We start from the raw sequence: 25,119 nt of genomic DNA, 5'->3' as shown, positions 1-25,119 counted from the left end.
CACACCTTGTGTTTTTAGCCGGTAACTAAACCACGGACAACACTTACGGAGTGCTTACTATATGCTAAGCACCAGAGCCAGCCCTTTACATATATTAGTTCGTTAAATTGTCACAATCACTGTAGTAGGCTGGATACGGTTCCCAACTCTTCAGTCCCTTCCTGTAACAGAATTAAACATTCCCACACTTTGTCAAATGACTAGAGTCTGCAGAACATATTTCCCTGTCCCACTGATGTTGAACTTGGCCATGTCACTTGCTTTGGCCAATGGGCTGTTGGTGAATGTGATGTGAACAGAGGCATAAAATGTGCTTGGAGAGTTTGCCTTGGTCTCTTCTGCCAAGAAAAGAGCACACTCCCACTGGCCCCAGAATGAGATGGGGGGGCAGACCTGAACCACCAACCAGAGTCACCCTAGATGACTTATAGGCTCTTGAACAAGAATAAATATTGTCATCATAAGTTAATGAGATGTTGGGGGGTTGTTTGTTACACAGCACTGCTGCAGCAATAACTTACTAATACAACCACTCCAGAAGAAAGGTACTGTCATTATCCCCATTTTTCAGTGGAGAAAAAACTGCAGCTCAGAGAGATGAAGTGACTTGCCCAAGGTCATGATGTAGCCAGAGCCACTGTGGGGTATAAATATAGTTCATTATCTACCCCCTGGGTCTGAGAAGGCCTAAGAGGTATCCACGTTGGAGGGCTGTGAGGTGAGACCCCTGACTTTTTTGGTCTGGGTGGTGGAAGGCAGCTGCAGTTGTGCCTCACGTAAACCAGCCTGGATACCCCTGCCCACATCGAGACCTCAGGAGACATTTAGCTCAGGGAAGCAGTGGGGATCAGAGGAGAGCAGTCTCGGCCTCATTTGGACTCACTATGACCCACTCCCTCCCCGTCCCAGTTCCCTGCCCTCACCTGGTCAGGAGGGGTCCCCATCTCCTCTCTCTCTGTCCCTGAGAAGATGCTCTCATTCCTCCATGGGGGGCAGAGCCCTAGTTATGCTCCATGACTCAGTTTCCCCATCAAGTCCCAGCTCATCCATTTCCCCATCAAGTCCTCAGCAGAGCCCTCCCCTCCCCTCATTGCTCTGGAGAAGGTTGAGGGGCCACTGTCCTGTGCTGTCATGAAGCCAGGAGCCTGGCTCAGAGTCCCCCCTTACCTTGAACACCTTGAGGACCCTCCAGTACACCGACTTGGTCCTCCACTTCCTGTAATCCAGGGGGTTGAGGGCCTGCAACAGGATCTGAGCCGTGGTCTCCTGGTAGAAGAGCAGCGGCCGGTACTCCTCACCTGGGGGTGCAAGGTGGGAAGGGCAGCTGTCCATGGCTGGCTCAGCCTCCGGGAAACCCTCTTCCCTCCTCCTCCCACCAGTCCCCCCCACCATTGGGAAGAAGGAAAAGCCCAGGGCCTGACCAGGGTGCAGGCAAACCCGGCCCAGAGCTTAGCCGAGGTGGGACCTGGATGGCCCCATCTCCCCACCTCTCCATCCCAGCCAGGCACAGGGCACTGGACTCACCGTAGTCATAGCTGTTGGTATTAGAAGACACCTGATCCTCCTCGGAACCTGAGAGTATCTCTGTAGGAGAGAGGGGAGTTTCCCATGAGCCAGCTGGGGCGCCCAGACCCTCCCACCACTGTTCTAGGGTAGAGCACCTCTGGGACAGGACAGTTTTCAGGGTGCAAGTGTCCAGGCCCTCTGTATTTTGGATTTCTCAGCAATCACCCTGCACACTCAGGAATTCTTACAGATTGAGGAAGTCTAACTCACAAAACAGTTTCAAATGTAATGATGCAGCCATAATGCTAAATTTAATAAGGGTGTTTGAAGACATAATTGAAACATCTACTGACTTCAGTTTTGTACCTTTCAGAATTTGGAACCCATCATATTTTTCTTTTCCAGCTGAAACTTTTCTCGGGAGTCCTTGGGAATGATTAGAGGACTGAGCCCTGTGAAGAAGGGCTTCCTAAAAGGAAAATGGCCTTTCTCAAGTGAGGAGTGCTAGTCCTGATTCTGCCTCTGTGTGACTTTGGGCCCTTCTCCAGGCCTCTTTTCCCCTTCTGTTCCAGCCTGGAGGCCTATGATGGGTTTAAAAGACAGCACAGGGTAATATGTGCTGAACTCTGAAGGCTCAGTTGATAAAGAGGGGAGAAGAGGAAAAATCATGGTAGACTTCCTGTAGGAGGAGTAACCAGCACCTGTGTCAGGGCCCCAGGGATTTGAGAGGTAATGAGATAGACTCTGGCCCTCTGGAAGCTCACAGTCCAATAGACAGAAATACAAGCAAATTAATAACAGAATGGAGAGATAAAGGCTGTGCTGGGGAGAGTCTGGAAGCTGTACAAGCCCAGAAGGGACACCTGGGGGTCTCTGCAGAGCTCCCTCCAGGCTGAGTCCTTAAGTCTTTCAGAAGAAGGGCACACCAGGGAGAGGGGACAGCACACGCAAAGGCCCAGAGACAGCCAGATGGAGCATAGCGTGTTCAGGGACGCGGGGGTAGCCCTGCACAGCTGGGGCATGGAGTTTGGGGTATGAAATGAGTCTGGAGAAGAAAGCTGAGGCCCAGCACAAATGGCAGCAGATCAAGTGCAAGGTTCTCAGGCTCACACGCTGAAAGGGACCAAGCACGTCATGGGACCAAGTGAAACAGGCTGGGTGGCGGAATTCTGGTTTTCCAATCAGGTCTGCAACCAACCCACCTCCACGTGTTGGGGCTGACGACAGAGAGTGGTGGGGACTGGGGCAAACTGGGGACCCACACCTTGTCCTAAGGGGGAAGCCCCATTCAGCTCTAGTCATTGTGCCAGGCAGGGATGGAGGACCAGATGGTCTCATGTTTCAAGAGAAGTCACAATTTATATCAAGTCTTTTCATTTTAGGGACTTCCCTGGTGATCCAGTGGTTAAGACTCCACGCTCCCAATGCAGGGGCCCCAGGTTCGATCCCTGGTCTGGGAACTAGATCCCGCATGCCGCAACTAAGAGTTTGCGTGCCGCAACTAAGAGTTCGCATGCCGCAGCTAAGAAGCCCGCATGCCGCATCCAAGAGCCAGCACAGCCAAAATAAAATAAATAAATAAATAAATATTTAAAAAATTAAAACAAAATCTTTTCATTTTAAATCTTGGCCTAATATTTTTTAAAAGAACACACTGGTCACACCACAAAAAAACAACACTTCTGTACAGAAGAGGTGGTCTGTAGGTTCCCAGTTGTGGTCTCTGGCATTGTGGGTAGGGGGATGGCTTTTGGGGTCTGGGGAACCAGGGTCAAGTCCTGGCTCTGCCTCTCTCCAGTACCTATGGCCTGGGAAGAATTCGACTTCCCTGAGTCTGTTTGCTCACGCAAAAAGACGATAATACAATAGGTCCTACCTTACAGTCTTACTGAAAAGAATGAATTTGATAATTTAATAATTATTGACAATTATTGATAATTTACTCAATAAATTGTATATATGTGTATGTATTTTGTATTTGTGTGTTGTATGTATGTGCTGTGTATATGTTTGTATATGTGTGTTGTCTTTGTATATGTGTGTACATGTTTATATATGAACTTGTGTACATGTGTGGACTATGTGTATATGTATTTGTGCATGTGTATTTACGTGTGTTGTGTATGCCATATATGTATTTGTATATATGTGTATTTGTGTGTGTATATTTGTATAGTATATGTATTTGTGGTGTAGATGTGTGTGTTTGTGGATATGTGTGCGCATGTATTTGCATGTGTGTGGTACATGTATTTGAGTATGTATGTGTGTTGTGCATGTACTTGTGTACATGTATGTAGCATGTATGTATATATATTGTATATGTGTGTGCTATGCACGTATTTGTATATATGTGTGGGTTGTGTATGTGTTTGTGCATGTGTATTTATATATGTATATGTTGTGTATGTGTGTGTTGTATATGTATTTGTGGATGTGTGTGTTTGCGGATATGTGTGTGCAAGTATTTGCGTATATGGAAGCATCTGGATTTTACCCCGACAGTAGGGGGCGCATTCCTGGACGCGAGCGGTGACAGCTCTTAGGAAGATGTGCCCCGGCAAAAGGCAGCAGCGTGAAGAACTAGTGAACTTGGACAAGCAGGTGATGAGGAGGCTTCACCAGCACAAGCAAAAGCGCAGAGGTGGGACCCTGGTAGAATGAGTAGAGAAAGTAGGAGATGGGCACTGGCAAAGGCCTCAAGAGACACAAGGCAGCAGTGAAGGGCAAGGAGGGCGCCAGGTCCACTGGTCCTCCCTTGGGGGCTCCATTCAGACCTCACCTGGAGTACCTGGCATGGAGTAGACCAAGGATCTCCTCTGCTGCCATTGGTAGATCCAGGTGCAGAGAACCACAGTGACCACGTAGAACACGTAGAAGCCCAGGTAACCTGCAGACAAGGGCATGTTGTCACCAAGTGGCATCCTGGCCACAGGGCCCAGAGAACAAGAGCTGCCAGTTCTGTCACTGGCGCCTGGTGGCGGTGGCTATCTGTGTAAGTCGAGCCCAGCACCAGTAGGCAAATGGCCATTTCCTGGGGCCCCGCCCCCTCCCCTGCCCTCCTTGGCCCATCTTCCCTTCCTGCCAACCCCACCCCCTGCCTCCCCCCCACCGATCTGGCAGTCATCGGCGGGTGTAGCGCCTGGTATAGACAGTGGCCTCTAGGACACAATTCAAGTGCGAAGGGTCGGCGTCCTGCTCTGTGGCCTGGGAGGCTGAGCCCTGCAGACTGCGTCCCCTGAACTCTGGCTGCCCTGGGCCCACCCATGCAGCCCTGACAGCAAAACAGAAGGCAGTAGGGGAGGGTCTGGGGCACTTCTTCCCTGCTCCCTCCCTGCTGTGGTGCCCTGTCTCTGGCAGGGACTGTGACCCTCCGTAGCTGTCACTGATGTTGGGTGGTCCCAGGTCTGGGCCTGTAGCCCCCAGCAGGCTCCAGGCCCCCCATTCTCTGCCCCTTCAGGGGCTCCCACTGTTGCTGGTCCCTGGTGTCTCTGCATCTCAGCACCCCTTGTTGGCTTCCTTAACCCTCTGTAAATTGTCCCGCCATTCATGTCATGAACCATCTGGATGGAATGGATATGCTGCCGGGACCCTGACGGCCACATCAGCATGCTGGCTGTACTGCTTGTTAAAATTTGAATTGTGAAAATTCAGAACATCACCCCGACTCTGCCCTGCCCTCTTTGGTTATCCGAACCACGAGTCCCCTTTTTTCACTCAAGCCACCTTGAGTAGGGTTTCCAACATTTGGAACCAAAGGCGACTCTGTGCCCTGCTGACCACTCCCTCCCATCCCCCTGCGCCTCCCACCCATCAGCCCTGGGATGACCCCGCCCTGGTCCTGTGGCTGCTCACCCAGGGCCCACGCCAGCGTGACCCGGCCGCGGTAGAGTGCGGTGAAGATCAGGAACACGGCCCCCATGTAGAAAATGATGTCCCTGAGGAAGGGCCTCGAGGCCACCGTGAAGGGGTGCAGGATGGCGATGCCACCGGCCACCACGGTGGTAACCAGCACGCCCGCGCCTGGAGGAGAGGATGCCAAGCTTGGTCTACCCTGCGCCCCCTCCTGCTGCCCCACCCCACCCTAGCCGGGGCCTCTCGTACCAAACAGCGCCCCAAAGGCCAGGCCGGCTGTGCGCGGATCTGAGAAGGCCACCAGGGCGCTGAAGATATCCGGTGCCCCGTTCCCAAACGCCAGGAAGGTGACGCCATGAGGGCAGCGTGTCAAGGGGCCTCAGTGCAGGGGCTCCAGCCTGCCCAGGCCTTTCCTGGCCATGAGCTGCCACCCTGTCTCCCAGCCACCCGCCCTAACTGCCCTCCATCCCTCCGGGACAAAGGATACTGCCACATTGTGGGAAAGCTTGAGTGTGGTCGAAATGGCTGACAAGTTAGGGCAGAAACTATGGAGAAAAGGCAAACAGTGAGTGTTTCCACAATGAGTGGCTCCTGCCCCCATCCTTCCCCCAAGCCTAGGGTCACCCCAATGTCAACCTCCTGGGATTCCATTTTCCTATCCATAAGGTGGATATGAGCCCAAGGCCAAACTCACAACTTTGCCGCTGTAACTCCCAGAATCAGAAACAGGTAGAGCAGCCAAAAAGCCTGGGTTGTGGGGCCGGAAAGGGAAAAGAGCATTAAGTCCCGCCGGGGCCACCAGCCCATCTCACCAGCTCCCCGGAGCGGGGCCTCACGTAGAGAGCGACGGCCAGAGGGAGGAGGTCGGGTGGGAAGTGGCAGAAGATGCCTTCGAGGTAGTCCAGGTAGCCCCCTTCACTGCGGCAGTCAGGGTTGGAGCGGACGAAGTCACAGCGGTTAGAGGCATTCAGACCACACACTTCTCGACACTGTGGGAAGGGAGGCGGGACATCAGGGCCCGACACCCTGTGGTTGACTGGACCAGCCCCACCTAAGCAGTGAAGATAACCTCCTTCATCCTGGTCTCTAAGCCTCCAAGGGCCTCCAGGTGCCAGCCGCACACTTTAATTTTTAAAAATAAACTTGTGTTTGAAACTAACCCAAGTAAGTCCTGAATAGGTGTATTTAAAACGAAACAAAAAGAAACAATACATAAAGATTTCTAAATTCTCCATTCTCATCCCTGCCCTCCATAATCCCACCTCTCTCCAGATGTCCTACCATGATCAGTTTGAAGCAGACCCTTACAGACATTTTTCAGTTTAATGATATTTGTATATACATCGTAGTATACAGTTTATTTCATAGAAATGAGTCCATCCTGAAGCTCGTTTCTGCAACTTAATTTTTACCACTTCACGTATGTGCCATGTATTGATATATTGATGCACATAATGATGAAGAGGATGATAAAAGTCAAAACGTTCTGAGGGATTTCTATATGCCAGGTACAGTGCTAAGAGCTTAAAATGTACCTCAGTTAATCTGCACTATGATCTTATGAGGAAGGTACTATTATCCTGCCCATTATACAGATAAGGAGACTAAGACAATACCCCAGGGCCCACTCAGTGGTAGAGACAGGGTTGGAACCCAGGCAGTTTGAGGCTCTAGAATCCCTGTCCTTAACCATTACCACCCTCGCGCCCCCCCCCCCACCGCCCCCCGCCACTGTAGAGTCTTAGGATTTCACATCATGGATGATACACAGTAGAGGTAACGTTTCCCTACTGATGGGCAGTTGAGTGTGTCTACTTTTTCATTATTACCAAAATCAACTCTCTTGCACATGACTCTGAGTACATGTGAGACTATTCTGTCAGAGAGAATTCTAGAAGTGAAAGTGCTGAGTCAGAGAGTAACCCAGTCTGAGTTCCTCCAGAAGCGACCCAGAGACAAGGATGTCTAACTAAGCAGAATATTTGGGAGGTGTATAGAACACAAGCACCGAGAGGGAGAAGAGACTCAGGGACGGAAATGCAACCAGTGAAGGCTGGTTGAGATCGTTCCCACCATGGGCTGGTAATCCCAAGGGCAAGGGAGCTGGGGTATTTATACACCAACTCCTATCAGTCATCAGGTGAGCACTGCCAGGGAGGGAGGTGCTAGGTCCCCAGCACTTCTGGCCTACCATGCTTATGGGTGGTTCTGAAAAAAGATGCTGGGAACTCGAAGTCCACAGAAGCCCACCAAAATGGTAGAGTCCAAAGGATATGGGCAGGGCCCTGATAGTGTCTGTTGCAGAGGGAGAAACATCTTAAACATTTGATGGATTTTGCCAAAAGACCCTCCCTAAAGCTCTACTTAGACACACTCCCACCAGCAATGGGAAAGGAGTTTACACTTGCACCCCTACCGGGTTAGGGTTAGGATGGCCGCCATACGTCTGGTTCCAGCCAATGTAGTAGGAATCTCCCTGTTGTTAAGCTGCAAGTCCCAGAGGACGGTGAAGTGCTCTTTTCGTGTGTTAATGGCCATTTGTATTCCTTCTTTAAACTGCTAGTTTTTTCAATTGTTTGCTTCTTCTTATTGATTTATAGAAGCTCTTTATATAATGGATATTAGGCCTTTGTGAGGTTATGCATTTGCTTAGGCATTGCCTAGAAGCTCCCCCTTCTCAAACTTTATGTTCAAAAGCTTTGTCAACACCACCTCACACCCATTAGGATGGCTACTACACAAACCAAATGAACAAAACCAGAAAATAACTAGTGTTAGGGAGGATGGGGAGAAATTGGAACCCTTGTGAAACTGTTGCGGGTGTAAAAATGGTGCAGCTGCTGTGGAAAACAGCATGGCAGTTCCCCCCCAAAATTAAAAATACAATAACCAGTACCAGGGATGTAATGTACAAGGTGATAATTATAGTTAACACTGCTGTATGGTATACATGAAAGTTGTTGAAGTATTTCCTAAGAGTTCTCATCACAAGGAAAAAAAAAAACCTTTCTTTTCTATCTCTATGAGATGATGGCATCATTTCACAATATATGTTAAGTCAAATCATTATGCTGTACACCTTAAACTTATATACAGTGCTGTAGGTCAACTGTATCTCAATAAAACTGGAAAAAAAACCCAGAATTACCATATGATCCAGCAAATCTTCTTCTGGGTATATGTCAAAAAGAATTGAAAGTCAGGTCTCAAAAAGACATTTGCACACCCATATTCATGGCAGCACGAGTCACAGTAGTCAAAAGGTTTAGAAGCAACCCAAGCGTCCATCAGTGGATGAATGGATAAGCAAAACGTGGCATATCCACACGATGGAATGTTATTCAGCCTTAAAAGGGAAGAAAATCCTGACGCAGGCCACAACATGGATGAGACTTGAAGACATCATGCTACATGAAATAAGCCAGTTGCAAAAAACAAATGCTGTATATGTAATTCTACTTATGTGAGGTAACTGGATAGTCAAACTCATAGAGACAGAAAGCAGAATGGTGGCTGCCAGGGGCTCGGGGGAGGGGGAAATGGGGAGTTGTTTAATAAGGAGAGTTTCAGTTTTGCAAGATGAGAAAGTTCTGGAGGTGGATGGTGGTGATGGTTGCACAGTGTAAATGTTTTTAATGCCACTGAACTGTACACTTAAAAATGGTTAAGATGGTGAATTTTAGGTTATGTATACTGTATTATAATTTTTTTTTTTTTTTTTAAAAAGCTCTGTCAAATCATAGTTCCACCCCCTCCACAAGCCTTCTCTGAACTCCCACCAATGCCAAACTGGAGATGAGATTTCTTGTCCCTGAGCCCTCAGGTCATCTCCTCATCCCTTGCTTACTGGCTCTCTACAGACGCCACACTGACCCACCGTACCTATTTCATGCATGCACTGTTCCTTCTGCCTGGTACACCTCCCTCAAAAGAACACCACTCATTCATCCTCCAATTCTTAGATGCTTCTTCCAGGAAGCCTTCCCTGATCACCCCCCAGCGTAGGGCAGATCCTCCAGTTATAAGCTCCCATCACCCTCGGTCTTCTTTTACAAAGCACTTCTCGTGTTTTGAAATCCCCAGTTATTTGTAGGATCACAGACTTGTTTTAATGTCTGTCTCTCCCACCAAAGTCTTGCACACAGTATGGCCTCATAATTGTTTTGCCACACATTGTGCTGGACCCCAACTCAGTCTTCAAAACAGACCTAGGAGGTTGGTACAATTGTTTCCACTTCACAGATGAGAAAACCGAGGTACAGAGAGGCAAAGTGACTTGCCCCAGGGCACACAGCCTACCACTGCTAGCTGGTTTCAAACTCAGCTCTGCCTGAAAGTTACTAGCTGAAGCTCTTGGGGAAACAGCTCAACTGGGCAAGGGCAGCCTCCTCTTTCTGCCTTCTTCCCCACCTCCTGGTCTTCAGGGTCAGCTAGGGAGGATGCAGGGAGATGCTCCCAGCCCAGCTCGTCTCCATCTCCCTGACAGCAGAGTGAGTCAGCAAGGCGGGTCCCCCAAATCTGGCCTCCAGAATCGCATTTCTCTGCAGCCTACCTGCCCCCGCGCCCCAAGCTGGCCATCCCCTCCCTCGAAGCCCATCAGGACCTGAACCCAGCTCTGCCCAGGGGTGGTAGAGTTAAAGCAGCATTGCTCTGAGTCTGGGGTGGGTGACTTTTCAGATCATCTCATTCCCTTCTCATCCTCTTCCCTGAATCACTAAGGACACCCAGGGAATCCAGAGAGGGTCAAATATTTTCCCCTCTGTGAACAAGTTTCAAGGGCCAGGCTGGACAGGAAAGGGTTGCAAACTCAATGCCTTGGGGGCGAGGCAGATTATATAAATGTCTAAAACCACCGCGGCTGCTGGCAATGGTGGTGAGCTGGAGGGTGCATGCCCTGCTGAAAGGCATCCAAGTTACAAAATGAAAGAAAATCCCTCCCCACACTGCCCAAAAAACTGAATCCAAAACCAAAACCAAAACCACAGCAGCTAGACGAGCCCGTGGGCCGTTAGTTTTCAATCCTATACCAGTTAAGACTGGTATGGGAGACAGGGTCAGCTGAGAGGAAAAGCAGCCCTGGGTCGAGACCCAGCTTTGCCACCAGCTGGCTGGGGACCTTCAGCAGCCCCTTTAAGGGGTCTGGGCCTTGTTTTCCTCACCTACAGAGCGGTGTTCATCAAACCCACTCTGGCCACTGGCATCTTGGTGCCACATATGTTTTGTTAAGTGCTTCTCTACACTCCCTTTATTACTGAATATCAGAATGCACACTATCAAAGTCCACGCTGGCTCCATTAAGAAGTCAAACAATTAAACAACTCCAATATTAAGGGGACAATTTTAAATCGTTTCCATTTTGTTAGTTGGGGCCCAACAAGAAAGGCTTGGGGGCTTCCCTGGTGGTGCAGTGGTTAAGAATCTGCCTGCCAATGCAGGGGACACAGGTTCGAGCCTTGGTGCGGGAAGATCCCACATGCTGCAGAGCAACTAGGCCCGTGTGCCACAACTACTGAGCTCTAGAGCCCGCGAGCCACAACTACTGAGCCTGTGCTCTAGAGCCCGCGAGCCACAACTACTGAGCCTGTGCTCTAGAGCCCGCGAGCCACAACTACTGAGCCCGTGTGCCATAACTACTGAAGCCTGCGTGCCTAGAGCCTGTGCTCTGCAACAAGAGAAGCCACCACAATGAGAAGCCCGCGCACTGCAACGAAGAGTAGCCCCCGCTCGCCGCAGCTAGAGAAAGCCTGCGCAGCAACGAAGACCCAATGCGGCCAAAAATAAATAAATAATAATATTTTTAAAAACTAAGAAATTAACATTGGTACAATACCATTAATTAAACTATAGTAGGATTAAAAAAAAAAGGCTCAGGTTTTCCCTACTTGCAGCCAATGGCACCTCCTTGTGCAGGTGCATGGGCAGTACGGGGATGGCTTGGGGGACGAGGGGGCTGGGAGGGACATGTGGAGTCACAAGCTCCTGGTTCATCCTCCCTGGCTGAATAGTGGTCCCCAAAGATGTCCAGGTCCTAATCCTCAGAGTCTGTGAATATGCGACCTTACATAGCAAAAGGGACTCTGGCAGGGGTGATTAAATTGAGGGTCTTGAGGTGGGGGGATTGTCCAGAATTATCTGGGGGCCTTTAAATGTAATCACAAGGGTTTTTTTAAGAGGGAGGTGGGAGTGTTGGAGTCACAGAAAGAGATGTGATGGAAGCATAGGTCAGAGAGTCAGAGAGAGAGAGACAGAGAGAGAGACTGAGAGAGATGCTAGGCTGGTGGCTTTGAAGATGAAGGAAGGGGCCACAAACTAAGGAAGGAATGCAGGAAGCTTCTAGAAGCTGGAAAAGGCAAGGCAATGGACTTTCCCCTGGAGCCTCCAGAAGGAACACAGTCCTGCCCACACCTTGATTTTAGTCCAGTGAAACCCATTTTGGGCTTTTGACCTCCAGATAACAAATGTGTGCTGTCTTAAGCCACTACGTTTGTAATAATTTGTTACAGCAGCAACAGGAAACTCAAACACTCATCTAGAGTCAGTTAACTGCAGACACTAAAGTACTCTCAAAGACTTCTCACGTTCTTAACCCCATTTGATCAGCCCCCCAAAGAGGCACTGTAGATGTGACCTGGGGCTACAACTCCACTCTCCTACGTCCTGTAGCTACACCTCCTCCTATTTTCCCAACCCTGCAGCTGGACCCCAATAGGGCAAGTTTTCAAAGGGGTGGAAAAATCACAGGACTCTCACCAGGACACCAACCCAAGAGCAGAAAATGAACACGGCCATTTCCCAAAGGCCCCATGGCCTTGTGACAACTGCTCAGCAAGGCTGGGTGGTACAGTGCTTATGAGGACAGGGCTCTGGAACCATGCAGCCTGGGTTCAAATTCTGCTTCCCTACTCACAGCTGTGTGACTTTGGACAACTCACGTAACTTCTCTGTGCCCCAGTTCCCTCCTTTATAAAATGAGGCAGGGGTCGGCAAACTCTTTCTATAAAAGGCTAAATATTTTCCCCTCTGCAGGCCAGACGGTCTCTGTTGAAACCATTCCACTCTGCTTTGTCATGTGAAAGTATCACATGCAATAATAAACAGCATGACTGTATTCCAATAAAACTGGACTTATGGACACTGAGGTTCAAATTTCACACAGTTTTCATGTGTCACTTAATAGTGTTCTTTTAAAAAATTTTTTCAACCATTTGAAGATATAAAACCCATTCTCAGCTCCTGGACTACGAAACCCAGCAGTGGACCTGACTTGACCTGTGGGCTGAAGTTTGCCGACTCCTGAAATGAAGGATTAAATGAGTTAATCCATGTGCTTAGAACAGTGCCTGGTACACAGTCAGTGCTCAGTATAATGAGCTTTGATTACTCTTTTTTCCAGAGGGGAAAATTGAGACTAGAGATAAAGAGCTCCCTGCACCTGTTAGCTTGGGCACCTCCACCCCACAAGGGTCAGCCCTAAATGTCCAGCCTCGGTCAGATCTGTCCTAAGTGGAGATTTTTTTCCAGACCCTCCTCTTTCCCGAAAGGAGTGCCCTGGAACCATTGGGCCCTGGTGGTCTGATGCCAAACCTGTCCCTGGCCCTCTGAGGCCACACTCGGGCCAGCCCAGGCTTAGGGCATGGGGCATTGGGTGGCCCAGCAGAACTTTGTCTTCTACTTCCCCTCCAAAAATCTTAATTTGGACCCCTTCCCAAAGCTGCTACTACCATCTCACCGGATCGCTTTGCCAGCCTGCTCTCTGCCTCCGCCCTTACAGTTGATTCTCCCACAGCAGCCAATGGGATCCTTGTAAAAACTGAAATCAGATCACGTCCCTCCTGTGTTCTAAATCCTACCATGGCTCCCGTCTTACCCCTAGGAACGGGCCAACTTTGCACAGTGGTCCACACAGCCCCAGGCGATCTGGCCTCCATTACCTCTCCTGTCTCCTCTCTCACCCCTCATCCCCTAGCTCACTGTTGCAGAGGCCTCTCAAAGTTTGTTTGTGACACGTCATTCTGCTCTTGCCTCAGGGCCTTTGCACTTGCTGTTCCCCCAGATCTTTGCAAAGCTTCAGGTCTCTGTCCTCGGAGAAGCCTTCCCTGACAGCCCGAGGCAAAGCGGCTACCCGGCTCCATCTCACTCCATCACATCCCACCCTGTTTTGTTCTCCTCATCACCCAGTGAAATCCTGTGGATTTACCTGTTGACTTGTTTCTCATCTGTGTCCCCCACTACAGTATAAGCTCCATGAGGGCAGGAACCAAGCTGATCTGCTCCCTGAATTACCCCCACATGTGGCACCGCTCCTGGCACGTAATAGGTGCTCAATAAATATTTGTTGAACGAATGACTATGCAAAAGGACCTAGGTGAGGAGTGGGTGGCCTTTCCCAGCCTGCAAGCAGGCCAGACAGTAGCTGGCCAGAGGCTGGCGGGACTTCTAGGAAGGCAGTCACCTGTGTCAGTCCTGGGAGGCAAGTGAACCAGAGGGGAAGGGTCTGGATTCAGCATGAGGCAGCCACGAGTTCACATCCTGGCTCTGCTACTTCCCTCGTGGCCAACTTCCCCTCCCTGAACCTCAGCGTCCTCACCTATAGCACAGAGATAATCATATTCATCTCAGGGGTTTGGGTACAGGACTTGATGAGCTAGGCACATTGCTGGCCTAAGTGCTCAGTAACTCAGAGATTATCTGACACAAGCCACAGTTAACTCCCTTTTTCCTGCCCCCAAGAGGCAGCAGTCAATTTTATAACCACAGTAACCACAAATCACTTGCCCATCTGTAAAACAGGCATAACTACCTGTCTGTCTGCCTCGAACGATGGGCATGAAGGTACTCTGCAGCCCCAGAAAGTTGGTGTGGGCGCTAAGCACTCTCAGCTGTCAGTTCAAGTGGGAAGGAGTTTGTTACTCGTTTGTTCTCTCACCGAAGAGAATACAAGGAGAGTACTCCAGCCCCCTGCAGCAGGGGGTCATCTTGAGCAGTCTCCTGCCTTCAGATTTTCACTCTGGATCCACTGTGACCTCTCTTCCCGTTACACACATGAGAACAGAATGATGCAAGTTCCGTTTGGCCTGTCTCAACGGCCCAAACCTCCCTGCCTCGGGAGGAAGCCTCCTTGCTCTCACCAAGCGTCCCCACTGCTTCTCCCTCTGTGCATACAAGTCAGTGGCACTACCATCCTCCTCCACCCCCCCCCGCCCCCACTGCTAAGGCCAGAAATCTGGAGCCATCCTTGACGCCTCTCTTTCTTCCACCACCATGCCCCTCCATCTAAGCCATCAGCATACCCTGATTGTTGTGCCTCCAATACTTCCTCCGAATCCCACCACTTCTTTCCTATCTCCCACTACCACCATCACCTGGCGAGCTGCAGGAGCCTTCCAACTGGTCTCCCCACTGCCACCCTCAACCCTCTCAATCCACTCTCCCCAGAGAAGCCAGAGACAGCCCTTGAAGAAATAAATCAGATCTTGACATCCCCCTGCTTAAAACCTTCCACTGGCTCCCCACTGTCATAAAACAAATCCCACCTCCTAGCCTCAGCCTATAAGTCCTTTTGTAATCTGACCACCACTACATCTCCATCCCCATTCTTTTTTTTTTTTTTTTTTTTTTTTTTTTTTTTAAAATTTTATTTATTTATTTATTTATGGCTGTGTTGGGTCTTTGTTTCTGTGTGAGGGCTTTCTCTAGTTGCGGCAAGCGGGGGCCACTCTTCATCGCGGTGCGCGGGCCTCTCACTATTGCGGCCTCTCTTGTTGCGGAGCACAGGCTCCAGACGCGCAGGCTCAGTAATTGTGGCTCACGGGCCTAGTCGCTCCGCGGCATGTGGGATCTTCCCAGACCAGGGCTCGAACCCGTGTGCCCCGCATTGGCAGGCAGATTCTCAACCACTGCGCCACCAGGGAAGCCCTCCATCCCCATTCTTAACACTCTCCCCCTCACTCACCCTGTTCCAGCCACTCTGGCCTCCTCACAGCTCCAGAAACCGACTAAGTTTGTCCCTGCTTCAGGGCCTTTGCACATGCCTTTCTCTCCACCTGGAATGTTCCTCCTTCTGATGTCTGTATAAGTGGCTTCCTTTCTCCATGCAGGGCTTGGCTCAAAGGTCCCTTCCTCACAGAGGCCACCTGTGATTCCCCCAAGCTGAAATAGTTGGAAATACTCCTTCTCCCTCTCAGCCCCCACCCCCACCCCCCAATATCACTTTATCCTATTAACTGCTGAGCAATTACCACCTGAAATTTACATGTGTACTTCTTTATCCATCCTCCTAAGAGAACGCTGGCTCCATGAGGGCAGGGATTTTGGTCTACAGTATACGTGCCGTGGCATATCCCAAGGTTTAGCTCAGTGCCTGCTACACAGTAGATGCTCAATAAATACTTGATTGGATGAATACACCCCCACCTGATGCCAGTTTCCTGCCTGGACACTCACGTCTATCACGGGGCTCTGGTTCACACCCGAGGCTGGAAACTGGGAGCTAATGCGGGTCCCTGCAGATGGGCCCCCGGCCCCCGACACTGTCTCCACCATCAGCAGCACACAGAGCCAGCGCAGCACCCCGTACAGATCCAGCAGTCCTCTGGCCATCAGCCCCCAAGGGCCTAGCCCTCACTCTCCGCTTCCCCTTCTGTAGTGTTTCAGTTCCAAACAGCTGGCACCTCTAGTGGCCTGTAGGGTAGGGGTGAGAAAGAGGGACAGTGTCACTGAAGACTGCAGGACCCAACAGGAGGGGCCTGAAAACTTTTTCAGCTGAAGAACTGCCCCTCCTCCTCCCCACACCAAAGGAAAGCCCAGGTAGAAGCCCACATTCCGGATGGGCCTGACTCATTTAGCATGCAGATTAGATAGCCCTTCTTCCTGGACCCCCAGTAGTGTTTCCATGGAAACCTAGGCTAATAACTCCTCTGATGGGGAAATCAAGGCCCAGGAGGAAGTGAATTGCTCAAAGTCACACAGCCTGTTAGCTGCAGAGCTGGGCTGGACTTTAGCATCTGACTTTTTCCCTCAACACCAGGGAAAAAGCAGCTTTGTTTTTCTTCCAAAGAAATTAAACTGGAAAGAAAAATAAAAGTCCCCGGCACACTAATTTTCTTCTTTGGCTCTTCCACATGTTGTAGTTGACCATATTTTGTTTTGCCTTCAAGAAAAGCAAAGCCCAGGGCCTTCCCGGGTGGCGCAGTGGTTGAGAGTCTGCCTGCCAATGCAGGGGACACGGGTCCGAGCCCTCGTCTGGGAGGAAGCCACATGCCGCGGAGCAACTAGGCCCGTGAGCCGCAACTACTGAGCCTGCGCGTCTGGAGCCTGTGCTCCGCAACAAGAGAGGCCGCGATAGTGAGCGGCCCGCGCACCGCGATGAAGAGTGGCCCCCGCTCGCCGCAACTAAAGAAAGCCCTCGCACAGAAATGAAGACCCAACACAGCCAAAATAAGTTAATTAATTAATTTTTAAAAAAAGAAAAAGAAAAGAAAAGCAAAGCCCAGATTTACCAACGTTTTTTGGTAAATCTTTGCTCAATGTCCTGGCAGGGGCAGGAGGGGGAGGCGGCGGCTCTGGGGGAAGAAAAGGGGGCAGAAGGGCCTGTCTCAGCACTCTTTCCTCACCTGTTGACAGGCTCTTCCCTCCTGCTGTTCTCTGTAACTGCACTTGGCACTGACTTGGAACCCGACACTCCAGGTCTGAAATACAGTCTCAGCCACTAACGAGCTGTGCGGCCTTGGGGAGGTCACTTCATGTCTCTGAGCCTCTGATTCCTCATCTGTAAAATGAAGACAAATGCTGGTGCATCAGTGCACACGGTAAGGGCTTAATAAGGGCTCGCGCCTCAGGTGTTCCCAACTTGAGGATCAGCACTTGTCTCCTCTTTATTGGCCGCCGATTTCTCGCACTCATTCACAAGGCAGCATTTACGGAGCGCTTCACGTGCGCCTGTCCGAGGTCAGGCGTTCAGACGCTCAGATCTGCACACCTGACAGGAAGGGGCAGGGGCAGGAAATTGGGGCTGCAATCACTTTTGCGGCTGCACTTTCTAGGTGCCAGAGAGGCGGGAACGTCAATGTGCTCCGTTTCCCAATCCAGGCGGATGTTGAGAAGCTGAACTCCGGGCGCCAGTCCTCCCGCGGCGCCCAGGCGGGTGGGGAGGTTCCTCTTACCTTGCGAGGAGCCTCGGACCTGCAAACTCCGCACCTCGACCCCGCCGGGCTTCGCGGCCTTTCCAGTCCCTGCCCGCCGGCCCGAGCCGCCGGAACTTCTGCTCCTGACGCCGAGAGCCCGAGGTTCCCGCCTGCGGCAGCGTCCAAGTCTGATCCAACCGCTCGGCCCCGGCTAGCCCCGCGCCGGCCTCGCCCCTTATACAACCCCGCCCAGAGGACACGCCCCAAGGGCTCGCCCCGCCTCTTCCCTTAAAGGCACAGGCTCCCTCGAGGTCTGTCGGTTCTGTTTTCGCCGCTAAAGCAGAAGCTGAGGTGAAACCTGGTGGGTATAAACAGTAGGAGGCCGGAGAGGTACATTGTAGGGTGAAACTAGAGGGTTCTATTCCCGAGGGACGGGTGGGTGAGATGGCGTCAAAATGCTTCTGGTAATCAGTGGTGATAAGAAGTATTTGAGAAGCTCCCAGGCAGGGAACGCTCCGCCTTACACACAAAAACTCTGGCTGTGCTCCCTCCGTTTGAGAGCTCTCCTAACTGGGTTCAGCATTTCCCTCTAGCAGGGTGGCTTTTAAAAGAAGAATATGGCAGGGAATTCCCCGGCGGTCCAGTGGTTAGGACTCCGCGCTTCCACTGCAGGGGGCACGGGTTCGATCCCTGCTTGGGGAATTACGGTCCCGCAAACCGCGCAGTGCGGCTGAAAAAGAAAAAAAGAAGAAGATGGCAAATAGGTCAAAACAGGGGAGTTAGTCGATCTACTCACCCTGACGGATATAGCCCCCCTCCCCCAGTTTCCTAGCCTCCGGGGGAAGTTCTGGTCGTCTCCGTCTTTCCTTCTGTTGGGGTGAGGGAAGGCACCGAGGCTGGCACTGGGGATGTTGAGGCTGAGGTCACGCTCCTCCTCCTCCAGCAGCCCCGCCCCCACCTCCACAGTTGGCACGCATCTAATCCCACCACCTCCCTCTCTCAAAGTCAGTCCTGCTTCCTCATCACCTTCAGCACCGAGGCCCAACTCTGAGCCCTCTGAAGGGCGATCGAGGCCCTTCAGTGTCCAGTCCTAGCGCACCTTTCCGACTTCATCTTTTATCCCCACCTCCACCCCCTCCCACTCTAGCCCCGGAAGCGGGGGACTTACACACGGCCACACCGCTGCTCCTTCTGAGCCCCTTGCCTGGGATGCCAGCCCTTCCTTTTTCTACCTGACAAACTCTTATTACTCATGTGCCAGGCCCAGCTCAAATGCTACCACCTCTGGGTGGCCTTCCACCCTCCTCCCTGCCAGCCCCCCCCTTCCTTACCTTCCAGGCACTCTAGTTCCCCACCCTAGAGAGGACACCTGTGGTCTCTGTGGTGACCACCAACACTGTGGTCCAGAGCACGATATCTTTGGAATCTCGGCGTACAGATTATAGTGATTATTACAGAATATAGCCGTGTAGATTACAGTGAGCGTCCACGTGCTTGTCCCATTTAATAGCCCTGTGGGGTGAGGGCTACCGAGATCCCCATTTCACAGAGAAGGGAAATCGAGGTTCAAGGAGATGAAGCGACCTGTCCCCAGGACACCCACCAGGAAGTGGCAAAGATTTGCACCTAGGTCTGTGTGACCCCAAGTGAGTCCCCTTCACCACCATGGGCTGAGTGCCCTGCATCACTCAGAGGTAAGGCCGGATCTGTCTGACATTCAGCCCCCCTATTCAGAAGGCCCACGGCCTGGGTGGTGTCAACTGAAAAAAATGCACAACAGTTGAGTCTTGGTTTTATTGGGACCTTACTGAGGACTATAGTCAGAGAGACAGCATCTCAGATAGCTCAGAGGAACTGCTCCAAAGAGGTCAGGGAGAAGCCAGTATATATATAAATTTTTTGGCTGGGAAATACATATAGTCAAGCATACATCTCGGTAAAAGATTACTGCTCATGACAGAAAAGCAGACATCTCAAGTTAATGATTTTAGTGCTTTTCTATGGATGGGAAGATGCAAGAATCTGGGGTCATTGAAATCCTTCCCTAGTTTTACCACTATATAAGTATTCCTAAGCAATGACTTTTGTTTTGCCTGTCTTTGAAGTTTATATAAATCAGGGCTTCCCTGGTGGCGCAGTGGTTAAGAATCTGCCTGCCAATATAGGGGACACGGGTTCAGTCCCTGGCCTGGGAAGATCCCACATGCCGCGGATCAACTAAGCCCGTGTGCCACAACTACTGAGCCTGCGCTCTAGAGCCCGCAAGTCACAGCAAGAGAAGCCACCACAATGAGAAGCCCGTGCACTGCAACAAAGAGTAGCCCGTGCTCGCCACAATTAGGGAAAGCCCCCAAGCAGCAACGAAGACCCAACGCAGACAAAAATTAAAAAAAAAAAAAGTTTATATAAATCAAATAGTGCTTTATATATTCTTATGTGACTTGCTTCTTTCTTGGACCATCCTGTTCGTGAGCTTCAACCCTGTCATCTATGTGGTGGCAGTTTGTGCATTTTCCGTGCTGTGTAATAAACAGTTCATGGCATGACTGCATCGACGTTTATCCATATTTCTGTTGATGGATATATGTGTGTTGTTACCAGGGTTTTTGCTACCGATGGCATCTTTTTACACATCTTCTGGTGCACTTGTAAAATAATTTTTCTAGGGCATTGTGTCGGTCACTGTTCAACCAGAGAAACAACCCCAGTAGGAGACCCACGTTAAGAGGTCTATTGCAAAGAATGGATTTATGGACTGTGGAGGCTGGCTAGGCAAGTCTGAAATTCACAGGATGGGCTGGTTGGAAACTCGGGAGTACCAGCCATCCACAGGCAGAACTGCTTCTTCCAGGAAGACTCAGCTCTGCATATAAGGCCTTTCAACCAATTGGATCAGGCCCACCCACATGATCTAGAATAGTCTCCCTTACATAAAGTCAACTGATTATGGACTTTAATCACATCTAAAAATCCCTTCACAGCAACACCTAGCTTAGTGCTTTTTTTTTTTTAAATAAATTTATTTATTTATTTATTTGTGGCTGCATTGGGTCTTCGTTGCTGCACACGGGCTTTCTCTAGTTGTGGCGAGCAGGGGCTACTCTTCGTTGTGGTTACACGGGCTTCTCCTTGCGATGCCTTCTCTTGTTGTGGCTTGCGGGCTCTAGAGCACAGGCTCAGTAGTTGTGGCACACGGGCTTAGTTACTCCGCATGTGGAATCTTCCTGGACCAGGGCTCGAACCCGTGTGCCCTGCATTGGCAGGCAGATTCTTAACCACTGTGCCACCAGGGAAGTCCCTAGTTTAGTGCTTATTGAATAACTGGGGACTGTAGACCAGCCAAGTTGACACATAACACTGACCTTCACAGTTATAAACCCGGGAGTGGGATTGGAGAAAAAGGAGTCACAAGTGTGCATCTTTATACATAATATCATTTCATTTGTCACAAGTGTGTCTTTCCTTTCTTATTGGAAGGAAAGAAAAGTTTGTTAAAGTCTGAAAATCAATAAAATAATGAAATTAACTCTGCCCTCTACCGCCTTCTAAGGACCCACCGCACACTCACCCTGCCCCTGCCCTGACTCAGATAACTAAAGTTAAGAGCAGGTGTGTGCAAATACACACATACAAGAATTCTAACTTGGATTTCATTTCACTTTTGTAAAAAGTAGGCTCACATCGTTGATGTTGTTCTGTAACTTGCATTTTTAAAAATTAATAATGCTTCATGGGATCTTCTCATGCTGGTACATTTAAGTCTAAAATCATTCATTATGATAGTTGCTTGATATTCTGTGGGATGAGGGAAGGTGCCATAACTTTGCAAACACTCCCACGTAGGTGGGTACTTGCTGTGTTTCTGGGTTTTGCCCCTTGCACACAATGCTCCATACACATCCTTGAAGACATTTAGCTTTGGTGCAGATGCTTTTATTTCTGTAGGACAGAATCCTGAAAGTGGAAGGCAGATCAACAGGCATGCATATTTTAAGTGTCAACAGCTGTAGCAGATCCCTTCCTTAAGAAGCTGTAGCAAGCCACATTCCCACCAGCAATGTCCTATCAGGGAGTATCCGTTTCCCTGCTTTCTCACCAGCACTGATTTTTTTTTTATTTAACATCTTTATTGGAGTATAAGTGCTTTACAATGTTGTGTTAGTTTCTGCTGTATAACAAAGTGAATCAGCTATACGTATATCCCCATATCCCCTCCCTCTTGCGTCTCCCTCCTACCCTCCCTATCCCACCCCTCTAGGTGGTCACAAAGCGCCAAGCTGATCTCCCTGTGCTGTTGTCCTCAAGTCCATTCTCTACGTCTGCGTCTTTATTCCTGTCCTGCCCCTAGGTTCGTCAGAACCGTTTTTCTTTTTTAGATTCCATACATATGTGTTAGCATTCGGTATTTGTTTTTCTCTTTCTGACTTACTTCACTCTGTATGACAGACTCTAGGTCCATCCACCTCACTACAAATAACTCAATTTCGTTTCTTTTTATGGCTGAGTAATATTCCATTGTATCTATGTGCCACATCTTCTATATCCATTCATCTGTCGATGGACACTTAGGTTGCTTCCATGTCCTGACTATTGTAAATAGTGCTGCAATGAACATTGTGGTACATGACTCTTTTTGAATTATGGTTTTCTCAGGGTATATGCCCCATAGCGGGATTGACCAGCACTGATTTTTTAACAATTGGGTTACTTCTTACCAACACAATGGGTAAAAAATACTTTCTCATCATCGCTTTGATTTGTATTTTCCCCTGTTGGCAAAGCTGACAAGTTTCCATCGGCTTAGTAACTATTTGCATTTTCTTCTCCATAAACTGTCGGCTCACATTCTTTGAGTATTTTTCTATGGGGCCGTTGCCATTGTGCCATTAGCAAAATTAAGTCAGTTTTGGTAGGACTCTGAATTTCCCATTTGGGGGCCCCCATAGGCAGCAGACAAGAATTAGGTCTTTGGATCAGCGAGATCCATGTCCCCTGCTCACTTGAGTTTGTTCCTGGGGAAAGTTATCTCTCTTCCTGGACTCCAGTTTTCTGTCTTTAAAATGTGGTTAATTGTTTCCTGGCTGTCTTAGGGTTGTTGATTTAAGGAGAAAGATTTAAGGGGAAAACGCATGTCATGTGCCCAGCAAGTGGATGTCAGATGTCGTTATCAGGGGTCAAGTCTACCGGAACATGGAATTGCTCGGTGGTCACGTGCAGCACACCTGGGGTGCTTTGTCAGCAATAGCCACAGGGGGTCATATGACCCTTAGAGGGGATCAAAGGCTGTGCACTGGGACAATGCTGTCACAGCAGAAGGACCTGCTTCTTGCTGACTGGGCCATCCCTGAGTAGGGCCTGGGTACTCTCTGCCCGGGAGCCCCATTCTCTTGAATGATGGGAACCTCAAAAACTGGCTGGAACAGGGTAGCCTCTAGATAGGGGCCCTCGTGGGATGGGGGGAGCGGAGAGCACAGGCCAGGATCCTGAGTATGTAAGGTCTGCCCCTTTGCCGGGGGACCCATGCAAGCTCCCGTGTCTTCCTGGCTTCTGTAGTGCCTGGCACTGCACACAATCCTCTCAACAAGCCCAAATGATGCAAACGATTATTATCCCCTTTTTACTGGGGCTCAGAGAGGTGAAGTCACTTCCCCAAGATCACGCAGCCAGCAAATGATGAAGCTGGGATTTGAACTCAAGTCTGTCTGAACCCCCAACTCCATGCTCCAAGCCATTACCCCTCACAGTCTGGCTAATGAGGAATGTGACTGCTCTTGCTTCCAGTGGGTCAGTCCACAGTGAGGACATGGACCAAATGCCAATGGGAAGTGCCACCCAGAATTCTCCGTGGAGCGGCTTTAGACAAGCACAGCGTGCTTAGAAGGCATTAATGCTAAAAAGTAACGTTAACTGAGTGTTGTTTCAGGTGCTGTGCAAGGGTCTTATTTAATCTCCTGGCAGCCCTATGAGGTGGTAGGTCCTGTTCTTGGCCCCTTTATAGAGATGAATAAACTGAGGCACAGAATGGCACATCAGTTTGGCCAAGGATCCCCAGGGAATGAGGGTTGGAGTGGGGACAAAGGCCCAAGTCTGTCTCTGCACTACCTTTCTGAGGACGGCGAGAAATGTTATCATAATTGGGAAAATAGTTTGGAATTGGTGGAGTGTGCCCTCTGGTGGTGGCCACGATGGGCAGCGTTCACAGTGCTGCGGAACTGAGTTCAAATCCCCGTTTTGACATTTCCTGGTTGTGTGACCTGGGCAAATCACTTCACCTGCTTGTACCTCAGTTTCCCCACCTGTAAAATGCAGATAGTAATAGTGGGGACTTCTTGGGTAGCTGTGAGGATTCCGTAATAGAAAGTGTTCACAGGTTATGATTGACAATGATGGTTACTAATGCCAAGGGAGTGTTCCTTTCCAGAGGTGGGAAGGGAACTAGCGTGCCCACTCTGGTCCAGCTCACCAAGGGTATGGGGAGTGGTGGAAGGGCACCCTCAAAGCTTTAGAAAGTTACTTTGGGGCAAATCAAGGACATCCCATTATCTCAAGCAACTCTCTTCACTGGCCTCCTTCACTGGCCTCCTTTATGTTTTTCCAAGACCACAACAGCCAGGACGTGTCAGAGCAGCCCAGCCTGCCTCCCCCATCATGACTGTGACCACTTACCACATCTTGGCCCATCTCCCCCAAACCCTGCCTTTCTCATGCTCTTCACTCCCCAGCTCAAAAACCATCCATGGCTCTCCGTGGCTCCCAAAGCTCACTGCCCACCATCTACCTTCAACCTACTCTTCCGAACTACCTCCCACTCTCATCCTCCGATCACAGCAAGTCCACAAGCGCACACTCTGCAGGTGCCGAGCTCTGAGCCAGGCTCGGGGCAGGGAGAAAGCTGAAGATGGGGCTTGTCATCGGATCCAGCCAAGCCTGTTTACTCCCTGCCCCAGAATCAGCCTTGTAGAGGCTATACCCACTGCTGGGGATGCCCTCCCTTCTCTTTGATTCTAACCTTAACTCTATCCGAAGTTAGAAACGACAGAAACCAGCTGTGGGCAACCAGAGTGTGATCGATCTAACCTACCATTGCTTAAAGATGTAGATGCAGACATTGACATATGAATAGACACAGGGATATAGACATATATAGAGAAACATATGGGTAGACAAATGGATATACTTACAGACATATAAATAGGCATAACACCTATTATGATCCCACCAGCAATGTACATGAGTTCCAATTTCTTCACATCCTCTCCAACTGTTATATTCTTTTTTCTTTTTAAAATTATAGCCATCCTAATTGACGTGAAGTGGTATTTCCTCGTGATTTTGATTTGCATTTCTCTAATGACTAATGATGTTGAGCATCTTTTCATGTACTTATTGGCCATTTGTATATCTTCTTTAGAGAAATGTCTATTCAAGTCCCTTGCCCACCTTTTAATTGGGTTTTTGTATTTTTGTGGTTGAGTTGTAGGAGTTCTTTGTATATTCTGGATTTTAAATCCTTATTAGATGTATTATTTGCAAATATTTTCTCCCATCGTGTGGGTTGTCTTTTTACTCTCTTGATGCTGTCCTTTGAGGCACAAAAGTTTTTAATCTAATGAAGTCCAATTCATCTTTTTCTTTT

General features: G+C 49.7%; 1 protein-coding gene across 1 annotated transcript in view; it reads right to left on the bottom strand.

The window, feature by feature from the left end:
• SLC8B1 (solute carrier family 8 member B1) overlaps window positions 1-15,998 on the bottom strand; it is a 29,475-nt gene extending 13,477 nt beyond the window's left edge. The window contains exons 1-9 of the mRNA XM_082416516.1: window positions 15,805-15,998; window positions 6,198-6,350; window positions 6,056-6,108; window positions 5,849-5,906; window positions 5,611-5,716; window positions 5,362-5,529; window positions 4,289-4,396; window positions 1,525-1,584; window positions 1,168-1,298 (exon numbers count right to left, since the gene is read on the bottom strand). Of these exons, the coding sequence (XP_082272642.1) occupies window positions 1,168-1,298; window positions 1,525-1,584; window positions 4,289-4,396; window positions 5,362-5,529; window positions 5,611-5,716; window positions 5,849-5,906; window positions 6,056-6,108; window positions 6,198-6,350; window positions 15,805-15,960 (993 nt within the window). The 5' untranslated portion in view covers window positions 15,961-15,998. The remainder of the gene's footprint in view (window positions 1-1,167; window positions 1,299-1,524; window positions 1,585-4,288; window positions 4,397-5,361; window positions 5,530-5,610; window positions 5,717-5,848; window positions 5,907-6,055; window positions 6,109-6,197; window positions 6,351-15,804) is intronic.
• Window positions 15,999-25,119: the final 9,121 nt, after the last annotated feature.

The sequence above is a fragment of the Balaenoptera physalus genome (genome assembly GCF_965194825.1).
Source record: "Balaenoptera physalus genome assembly, chromosome: 12".
Taxonomy (NCBI): domain Eukaryota; kingdom Metazoa; phylum Chordata; class Mammalia; order Artiodactyla; family Balaenopteridae; genus Balaenoptera; species Balaenoptera physalus.
Note: the sequence above shows the minus strand (reverse complement) of the source record. Positions and strands in the feature narration are given on the sequence as shown.